General features: G+C 46.9%; 1 protein-coding gene and 1 long non-coding RNA gene across 2 annotated transcripts in view; one reads left to right on the plus strand and one right to left on the minus strand.

Moving 5' to 3' along the window:
* LOC141097546 (uncharacterized) overlaps positions 1-10,649 on the minus strand; it is a 37,070-nt gene that overhangs the window by 23,499 nt on the left and 2,922 nt on the right. The window lies entirely within an intron of this gene.
* IER3IP1 (immediate early response 3 interacting protein 1) lies at positions 5,883-9,671 on the plus strand. The gene is made up of 3 exons (XM_073584766.1): positions 5,883-6,041; positions 6,447-6,548; positions 8,690-9,671. Exons 1-3 carry the CDS (start codon positions 5,951-5,953, stop codon positions 8,743-8,745), a joined length of 249 nt encoding a protein of 82 aa, XP_073440867.1. The 5' UTR covers positions 5,883-5,950; the 3' UTR covers positions 8,746-9,671.

A 10,649-nucleotide genomic window follows, 5' to 3' on the forward strand; every position in this document is an offset into this window, starting at 1 on the left:
CATGCTTCACGGTGGGAACCAGGCATGTAGAGTCCATCCGTTCACCTTTTCTGCATCGCACAGACACAGTGGTTGGAACCAAAGATCTCAAATTTGGACTTATCAGACCAAAGCACAGATTTCCACTGGTCTAATGTCCATTCCTTGTGTTCTTTAGCCCAAACAAGTCTCTTCTGCTTGTTGCCTGTCCTTAGCAGTGGGTTCCTAGCAGCTATTTTACCATGAAGGCCTGCTGCACAAAGTCTCCTCTTAACAGTTGTTGTAGAGATGTGTCTGCTGCTAGAACTCTGTGTGGCATTGATCTGGTCTCTAATCTGAGCTGCTGCTAACCTGCGATTTCTGAGGCTGGTGACTAGGATGAACTTATCCTCCGCAGAAGAGGTGACTTTTGGTCTTCCTTTCCTGGGGCGGTCCTCATGTGAGCCAGTTTCTTTGTAGCGCTTGATGGTTTTTTGCCACTGCACTTGGAGACACTTTCAAACTTTTCAGACTGACTGACCTTCATCTCTTAAAGTAATGATGGCCACTCGTTTTTCTTTACTTAGCTGCTTTTTTCTTGCCATAATACAAATTCTAACAGTCTATTCAGTAGGACTATCAGCTGTGTATCCACCAGACTTCTGCACAACACAACTGATGGTCCCAACCCCATTTATTAGGCAAAAAATCCTACTTATTAAACCTGACAGGGCACACCTGTGAAGTGAAAACCATTTCCGGTGACTACCTCTTGAAGTTCATCAAGAGAATGCCAAGAGTGTGCAAAGCAGTAATCAAAGCAAAAGGTGGCTACTTTGAAGAACCTAGAATATAAGACATATTTTCAGTTGTTTCACATGTTAATTCATAGTTTTCATGCCTTCAAAGTGAATCTACAATTCTCATAGTCATGAAAATAAACAAAAGTCTTTGAATGAGAAGGTGTGTCCAAACTTTTGGTCTTTACTGTATATAGTGTGAGGTAGCGCTGTTATTCGGGTAGGGGATACTCAATCAGCAGCCACAAAATCAGATCCGGCACAGATTTTCCATAAAGCAAGCATAGTCCATGCAGTTTATTCAACATCATAAACCCACAGCAGCAACAAAACTTCACATAAACAGCAGAGCGTCCATGGCAGAGTTTTACTCTGTAAACCCTGTGTTCACACAGGTTGTACTATGTCCAGCATACAGGCTCTCTTAGCCTCACTTATCTCACCCACATCCGGGTTTCCCCATGGCTGCTTCAGCTTACTGCAGACGTTCATTCCCTCCCCTGGGAACTCTCAGACACGTGCAACCATTCACCACAGCCACTTCACAGGCTGTTAGCCAGGAATCTCCATCTCAGTGGGACCTTCCACACTGGACCAATCGGGTCCCAGCATTCTCTCTCATGTGACCGGACATCAGGTACCTTATATGGTCCATAACCACACCCACAGGTGATCACATGGCTATGACCTCACTAAAGGTCCTATTACACACAGCCACACATACTTTATTATGACACTCTTAAACACACCCCTGGGTGGGTTTGTAGGTAACCAGGCTAGCCCATCTCTCTAGTTACCTGGAGACTTCTCTCTTATACATTGAAGCAACACCTCAGCAATATCATTGCTGAACAACACATAAGTCTCCATCCCAAAGCCACCCACTTTGGGATACATAACAGCCATTCCGTATTCTGCCATTCATCCTTTCTCCTGGGACATCCACATGGGTCGCCCTCCCAGGGCTGCGGGGCACTCGGTACCGGGCCGGTGTCAGGGGGACGTGCTGCGGTGGCGGTGACCCGGTCCGTGGCCCTGGGTGCCCAAACCAGTGGTGGTTTTAATGTAGTTAATGGAATAGTTCGTGACGCCACCTGTGGTGTTCGGCAAGTGGGATGTTAAGCCGACGCAGCATGCAGATCCGCTGGGACTGATGATATGGTGCAGCAAAGATGGTGCAGCTCCCCACAGGTGGAGCTGTAGTCCCAGGGCAGTGTATATGTTATGTTGGAGGAGAGGCGTAGGCAGTGTGGATGCTGGTAAGCAGATGTAGCAGTGCTGGTTGTGTTAGCGCGAGAATAAACGGAGGACACCAAGGCCTGTAGTTCCAAAGCTTTACTCACAGTTTGTAGTGCACGCAGCTGCCTGCTTCTGTACCGTGTCCTCCGGGGCAGAGACTCCGCCAACCTGAGGGCAAGATGGAATGCTCCCTTCCACACTCCGCCAACATGTGCCTTCCTGAATGTCTCCTCTATAGCGCCTTGTGGTGTGAAGCACTCCAGTACTTAGTTACCCTGGAATGCCTCCTGACAGATGTTCCTAGAACTCTACTTGCACGGCAGACAGCTATAGCCTGCTTCGGGGATGCCTCACTCCCGGCTCTCTATCCGTGTTGCTGTTGTGCCTCAAGTCTTAGTTGGGAGTAGTGCATTTACAGCCAACTACTCCACCGGTGTGTGCTGCAGAACCATAAGTGTCCATACAACCTCGGGGACCGGGCCCCGGCCTTGCGCTGAGAACCTATAGGCAGGGTTCCTCTTCTAACCCACATCCTCTCTGTTCTCTCTCCTTCGTTCCGTACTTGTCTTTCTCTCACTTATGGAAGCTTAGATTACAGTTCTACTTCTTTCTCCTTCTCTTCCTTTCCCTGTGCCAGCTGGCTCAGACCACTGAGGCAGCTGCAGCACTCCTTCCTCCATCCCTCTTCCAGGGATCTCTTCCTTCTCTCTCCTCCCATCAGACTGATCTGTCCTCAGACTCTCCTGACTGACTTCCCAGACTGAACTCCCAGACTCCACTGAACTGAACTTTCCCACTCTATATATATCTAACTCCACCCACCTCCCAGCACATCCAGTGTTCCAAGCAGGGAACCACCAAAGGTGCTCTGCTACCCTCTGAGCATGGAGCCACTATGTGGTTGTGCTGAAGTACCCTGTTGTGTGGGATGCAGGTGTTGGAGTGTGTAAAGGAGTTCCCACCTTACCTGGATGGTGGGGCACTACACTTTAGGAGAAGGTGCAGTACCTCTGTGGCGACTGAGTCTCAGGGGCGCCACATACACAGCGCCCCCTAGCGGACTCAGTAGTTACTACACCACAATAGATATCATTATAATTTGTTATAACTAACCGTAGTTAGTTACTATGCCCGGGCAGCGCCGGGCTCTTCAGCTAGTATAAAATATAATAAAGTGTGATCGCAACCTGGAGTCCACCATTCATAGATGGAAAACTGCTGCTCGGTAAAGGTGGACGCTATTGTGGTGCCCCTGAGGCTTCAGTCGCCACAGAGGTACTGCACCTCCTCCTGAGGTGTGGTACCCCACCATCCAGGAAAGTTGGAGGCTCCTGACCACGCTCCAACACCTGCACCCCTCACCACAAAGTAGTGTAGCAAAGCCACATTGCGGCTCCTTGCTTACAGAGTAGCAGAGCACCTTTGGTGGTTCCCTGCTTGGAACACGAAACGTGCTCGGAGGCGGGTGGAGTTTAGAATACATAAAGAGCGGGAAGGTTCAGTCAGTCAGTCGGTGAGGGAGAGAGAGAGTCACTCAGAGAGGAGTGAGGATCCCTGGAAGAGGGATGGAGGAAGCAGTGCTGCAGCTGCCTCAGTGATCTGAGCCAGCTGGCACAGGAAAGGAAAGGAGAAAGACATTAGACTAAAACCTGACCTTCTATGAGAGAGAGGGATTAGTATGGAACAAAGGAGTAAAAGGGAACACAGAGGACGTGGGTTAGAGGAAGAACCCTGCCTAGAAGTTCTAAGCGCAAGGCCGGGGCCCGGTCCTCGAGGTTGTATGGATACTGATGGTCCTGCAGCAGACACCGGTGGAGTAGTGGGCTTTAAATGCACTACTCCTATCTAAGACTTGGGGGCACAACAGCAACTTGGATAGTGAGCCGGGACTCAGGAGTAAGGAGTCCCCGAAGCAGGCTACAGCTGTCTGCCGTACAAGTAGAGTTCTTGGGAACATCTGTCAGGAGGCACTCCAGTGTAACTCAGTACTGGGAGTACTTCACTTAAAGGCGCTATAGAGGAGACGTTCAGAAAGGCACATGTTGGCAGAGTGTTGGAAGGGAGCATCCTATCTTGGCTGGAGGTTGACTGAGCCCAGGACCCGGAGAACACAGCATGGAGGCAGGCATCTGTGTGAACTGCAGACTGTGAGGAAAGCTTTGGAACTACATGCCCTGGTGTCCTCCACTTATTCCCGCATCACTACACCCCGCACTACTACATCTGGGCACCACCGGCCTCTACACCGCCTGTGCCTCTCCTCCATTGCTACATCTACACTGCCCTGGGACAACCGCTCCACCTGTGGGGAGCTTCACCATCTTGGCTGCAACCCACAACCAGTCCCAGAGGTTCTGCATGCAGCGTCGGCCTAACACCTCACTTGCCGAACACCACTGGTGGCGTCATGAACCATTCATAAACTTTATTTCATTGTTCATTCATCCCCTTTTTGCCATGGAGCCCCAGGGCCATGGACCGGGTCTCCCATTGAGATCAACAGGCCCGGTACCAAGTACCCCGCTAGGCCCTGGTGGGGCGCCCCACTATAACTGAACACCGGCGGAGTAACCGCTGACCCGGTGTGCACAGGAGCGAACTCTGTTACAGCACAGAGCCGCAGAAAGAGACGCGGAAGCCTGTTACCTCACAGATTACGGCTTAGGGAACCGCTCTTGCGGTGCCAGGGATTAACCCTAGAGAAACGTTGTGCCCTGTTAACAGTTACAGGGTGCAGCTGACAGTTGTGTTACCGCACTGCGTGTGTACAGCGTTGCCCTGGCGGATGCCACTAACCAGCCTAAGCTTAGCGCTGGAAAGCGCAGTAACTGCGCATGGCACCGCTGAGACGGACGCTGTGGCGTATGTGTTACAGAGGTGTCTCGTGCAGATGACACGCTCTGACTTAATGTGCCAGAGATGTTGGAGGCACTGCGGCGCTATGCAGTGCCACCGCTCAGCGCTGACTCAGACTCTAAACCCTACCAACATACGTATCAGAGGAAAAGGGTTTCATAATGAGTCATTCACCGGTTCACAAGCATCCATCATCACACACATCACTATCCATAACTGTCTATACTAGCGCATGGCAGAGCGGCCACACGACTGTTTTATAGCAGCGTCCTTCCGGGACCTTTCTAGTGGTCCAATGGGAGCAGCAATAAGACCTGAGCATGTGACCCCAGACCTCCAATGAGAGGACTTCTCACGGGCATGCTCAGTGGACTGAAAGGACAGTCCGAGGAGCTGCTCGTTGCTGGCTGCAGTAACCAAGCCAACAGCAGCAGACTGAGGATGACGCTGAGAATGATGTCTTTGCTGAGCAGGCTCCACTGCGGATGGAGAGGGATGGGAGACCGCAGATGGCAAGGCTCGAGATTCCTGCTGTGCAGAGACAGAACACCGACCATCTTTTACCCATTATTTACCTTTAAAAAAATCAAAGAGAGGGCTGAGGTCAGTGAGATTGTCATAGTCGATGAACTGAGGTAACCTTATTGACCTCACCACTCCACACAGCAGCCGGATTCACATTCCACTGTCAGTGTGTTTCGGCGGCCACACTGAGTGGTCACATTACCGATGTCATCGCTCAGCACTGCATCTGGATGTAAAAAAAGAAGTAAAATTTCCGTGTTTTCTCCTTAGCGTCCCATAATAAAAGCTAATCGATCACTTGACATTGAGCTAAAAATGAAGCAAAAAAATATTAAAAATATCCCCTGCACTAAAATAAATTAGTGATGCAACTTTCACAGAAATAAATGACTAAGGTAAGACAACAAAACAAGAAAAAAAAAAATTTATGATGACTCCTCCCCTAGATCTAACATTAGCACCTTCGCGATTTTATCTATTTTGACCCACAGCTCGATCCGTCCCAGGTGATTCCTCCGCTCCCCACTAGTCGCCGCCACGTCCCACAACAACACAAGGAGTCCACCAACAAGATGGCGTTCACGCTGTACTCGCTCCTGCAAGCCGCACTGCTATGTGTGAACGCGGTGGCCGTTCTGCATGAGGAGCGGTTTCTGAGCAAAAGTGAGAGCTTGCTGGTAATGGGAATTGGACGGGGAGGAGAAGGAGGAGAACCCCGAGGGTGCGGGAAAGGACATAGTCCGCTGCCACATAGTCACAATCTATGGAGACTGACACCTTATTAAACTACAGCTCCCAGAATGCCCTGGCAGACAACTGAATCTACAGCGGTGATCTGCTGCTGCGAGAAATTGTGGGAGTTGTAGTTTACAACACCTGAAGGGCCAGCATTTGTCTCAGAGCAGTGGGAAACTACAACGCCCAGCATGTAATGACAGGAGTTGTAGTTTTACACTTGGATTGTAAGCTTCAGTGGTGGGTTTTTGTTTTCTGCCCCTGTCACTTTTGTCTGTGCTTGTGGTGACTCTGTTTCCTCATGCTTGTGTCCTCTGTGTCTCTGATCCGCAGTCGGCTGGGGCGCCGATCAGGGGATCGGAGGTTTTGGAGAAGATCCTGGAGTCAAGTCCCAGATGATGAACCTTGTGCGCTCCGTACGGACAGTGATGAGAGGTAAGCATTCACCGAAATCCCTGCTTTTTCTATGCTTAGGAGTCCAGTAGGCGGTCATACACAATGATTGGCCCCGCCCACTGGACTCTTAAGCATAAAACAAGGAAGAATTTGTTCTAATACTTTTTCTCATCCAAAAAAAAATCTGTATATCAATTCTGCTCTTCTCCATAGTGTGCTACCTCCAGACATGGCGCCCCCGATTCATCATTTGCTTTTTTTTTTTTGTCTTGTTGTTTTTACTTTTTTTTTTCTCCAAATTTGTTAAAAATGCTCACACTGTTCATATGTTTTGTATAGAATAAAAAAAAACAAAAATGTTCTTTATTTTTCTCAACTTGTTTTGCAACTTTTTAGCTGAAAAAAGTCACACATTCCGCCAAAATTTCTGCCAAAGATATCTGGCATGCATGAAATCACTCATGAGAGAGGGCGCTGGAGTACATTAATGACAAAAATTACGACTTTTTTTTTTTTAAAAGCTGCAATAACAAACAGTCTGAAAAAATCTGGAAATGTAAAAAAAAAAAAAAAACCAACACAAATAAAATACTTTAAAATAAAAAAAGGTGCCAATGAAAAGACGAATATGGTGCAAACAAAAAATGGAGTGAAATGTCAAAAACTTGACAAAAAACAGGCACGAATGCAATAAAACACGTCTTTAACCCATTCTTAACAGTCTCTGTACATAATAATAATAATAAAAAAACCCTTTGCATCATCCCCTTTTCCCAATGCAAAACTCAACTGGAAAATAAAAAACACAAACCAAATTTAATTATTTATTTATTTTTTTACAAACTTCTGAATTGTTTTTTAACCACTAAAATATATGTAATTTATATAAAGTTATCCAAGTTTGCTATCACTGTAATTGTACGGACAAAGTAATTAATACTGGAGAAGAAACGCAGTAAGAATAAAACCTCCAAAAACAGTGTCTGAATTGTTTTATCACCATTTTACACCACTAGGATATTTTTTTTTTCACGTTTTCCAATACATTTATTAATAAAGACAATGGAATCATTCAAAAGTACAACTCATCCCACAAAAAAAAAAAAACAGGCCCTTGTGTGGTGGAAAAAAAATATCTTCCTTTTGGGAGAAGGGAAGTAAAAATGAACATTGGCTGCAATGGGAAGGGGTTAAAGGCGATGGCCGCAGCTATGCAGTGCAATAAGTATATACAGTGGAGATCTGGGAAATATTTAATCTGCACTGTAACCAGCACTGTATGGACGATAACGCCCCTATAGCACACAGCCACGTTTGTATGAGGCCACCATGGAGGACTGTAGACCTGTACATTAGCATTAGGCCGGGGTCACACTTGGGAGAAACTCGCAGAAGTCTCGCACCTCAATACCCGGGCTCTGCCGTCGGGACCGGAGCGCTCAGTAGAAATACCGGGTATTGAGGTGCAAGATTCGTGCGAGTTTCTCGCAAGTGTGACCCCGGCCGTACTTGCATTTCAGTAGATTAACCCCCTTATGTATTCACTTCTGTGTTGCTGAAGACTTGAACTCGCTTTCACCTCAGCTCATGGATGGATTCTTCAACAGAACTCCACCCAATAAACTTTTTTAAAGGTTTATTTAATATATTCTATTATTCTGTTCTCCATAGTGGTGGCAACCATTGACTTTTAAGTTAGAGATGTGCTTTACAGCAGCCCTATAGGGAACAAAAGGCTCGAGATGACTTCTACAGAAGAGTGTTTTTGACATGCTTAAAGTGGGTGTCCAGTGAGGGTCTGACTGCTCGGTAGAAAGGGAAACTTTTATTCCAGTTAGTATGGAGCAGTGAGCATGTTCTCCCGCTACTTCATTTATTCTATATAGGGCCACTGGATAAACCCAAACATAGCACTCAGCAGCCTCATAGTAAATGAATGGAGTGGCCTTTCGGGGCGGGCTCGCTGGCGTGGCCTTTCGTTGCGGGCTCGCTGGCGTGGCCGGTGGGCATTCTCACTGCTGCGTTCTAACTGGAATCAAAGTTCCTTGTTCCGTTGATTGGCACAGGTCCCAGTTAACAGGCACCCACCCATCTGGAACATACCTGATAGCTTGATTTCACCGGACATCCCCTTTAAGACTCAGTCACCAAAACCTTCTACATTTTTTTTTCTCTTTCAGTTCCCCTAATAATTGTCAATTCGGCAACGATCGTGCTACTCCTATTATTTGGATGAAGACTCTTGTCACCAACCAACTTGGACGGATGACTCCACCACCTCAGACTGATTGTGTCCCCCTTCTCTGACTCGAGCGCTGCACCGCTGGAGAGTTTCTGAAAACTGATGCATTTTTCCAAACACTCTTAATGTGAACCCAACATGAAGACTGAGACACTGGGGTCTTCAAACACACTTGTGCCCACCCGCCTCACAGCCGGCAGACTGATCGGCACGAACCATACTCCTATATTTTGGTTTTTTGGACTTTGTACCGGTGTCAGCAGCACTCGTAATGGCATTTATTGTCTACAGCGGCGAATGTGCATCATGCGGCTCTTCAGCTGCAGAACTATGACTCAGATGATGGATGCTGGTCAGGGGCCGCCATCTACACCTGTCACGATCAAGTGTCCACCAAGAGATGTAATAATGAAGTGTGTACCTTAGGCCACGTTCACATGTTCAGCATTTGTAGTCCAAAATTACTTATGTAAAATACTGACCAAATGCTGAACGTTTGAACATGGCTTAAGGTGTGGCTCCCAATATATGCTGTGCTGTACTCCTTACAGCAGTCCCATAGACAGTGAACTGAGCAGCTGCAGTTTGTTTAAAAAAAGGAAAATATTTTCTTTACTCATCCTCCCCAGGTCCAAAGCTGAGTCTCCGCTGCCACTGTCTGTTTTTGCCTGTGTGCATTGTGAGGGTCTCAGAGGAAAGTCCCTGAGAGCGATCATTGTATGCATACGAGGCTGGTGAATGTCATAGGATGTGTGCAGAGCTCTGTACGCTGCGGTGTTCCACACTGTAGCAGCACATTGTCTTTTTGTATTTTTTTTTCCGTTTTTTATATGTAGATTTTGGGGGATGAAAAATAAAAATGTATCACAAAAACCTGTCTGATAAAATGTGGGTTATTTAATAAAATAAGCAGCTGCAAAGGCTTTTGTTATTTTTTTTCTCTTGATGAATTGTTGTTTTAGTTTAACATATAACTATTTCTTTCAAAAGTATATATCAGAAATCTCACAATTTTCACACTGGCCACTCGGTCCTATACGAGGCTCACTTTCTGTTCTGTCCAGCAGCCACATGGACATACGCAGAAACAGACGGCTACTGACTCATTAACTTCTAAAGGAGAGCTTTCTAGGCATGCTCTCATCTGGACAAAAGCATTGTGAATAGTGGATCCTGTGTTATGTACTGTATATAGAGGTGTTATCAGTCATTGTACAGGAGGAGGAGGTGAGCTGTGATATCACCTATTGTGAATGGTGGATCCTATGTTAACACATCTACATACAATAGATAACACAGGATCAACCATTCACAGTAGGCGATATCACAGCACATTCTCCAAAAGTATCAAGATGGCACATGCATTTCTTCTTTACTTGTATGCAAATGTTTTTTTGCCCCCACAAGCTTGTCTTCCCATAGTACACCCTTATGCCATCCTTCCCCATGTAAGTGGCACGCACCCTGCTGCCCACTTGCTGTAAAAGTGATTCAGATCAGGCGTCCTTCTTTCTTTGTTTCATGATCCAGCTCTGATGATCACATTCCCATTGGTTGGACTATAGGAAGTGTACATAGATATGAGCGCCCAGACCAGCCAGAAAGCACCCTGTGATGTTCTGCGTGTTCTGACCTCTATCATAGCCAGTTGTAAATTTCTTCACAATTTGCACCACAGTAATGTTTGTTTTCTGGGAATCGGACCAAGCAGCCTAGGATTCACTCCCCACGTGTCTCAATGAATCTTGGTCATCCATTTCACTCGTTCACCGATTCTACCACGGACCACCTTTTACATGCTTAGTAATCACTGCGCACCCAAAACACCCCACAAGACCCACCATCTAGTGGCAACACCCCACAAAACCTGCCGTATATTAGAAACACCCCACCCACCG

This window comes from Dendrobates tinctorius, unplaced genomic scaffold (assembly GCF_039654945.1).
Source record: "Dendrobates tinctorius isolate UK_male_01 unplaced genomic scaffold, ASM3965494v1 ptg000085l, whole genome shotgun sequence".
NCBI classification, from domain to species: domain Eukaryota; kingdom Metazoa; phylum Chordata; class Amphibia; order Anura; family Dendrobatidae; genus Dendrobates; species Dendrobates tinctorius.

Coding starts and splice junctions, on each gene's coding strand:
- IER3IP1 (XM_073584766.1), top strand. CDS start 5,951: ATGGCGTTCACGCTGTACTCGCTCCTGCAAGCCGCACTGCTATGTGTG. Junction 6,042..6,446: donor GGAGCGGTTTCTGAGCAAAA/GTGAGAGCTTGC, acceptor TCTGATCCGCAG/TCGGCTGGGGCGCCGATCAG. Junction 6,549..8,689: donor CGTACGGACAGTGATGAGAG/GTAAGCATTCAC, acceptor TTTCTCTTTCAG/TTCCCCTAATAATTGTCAAT.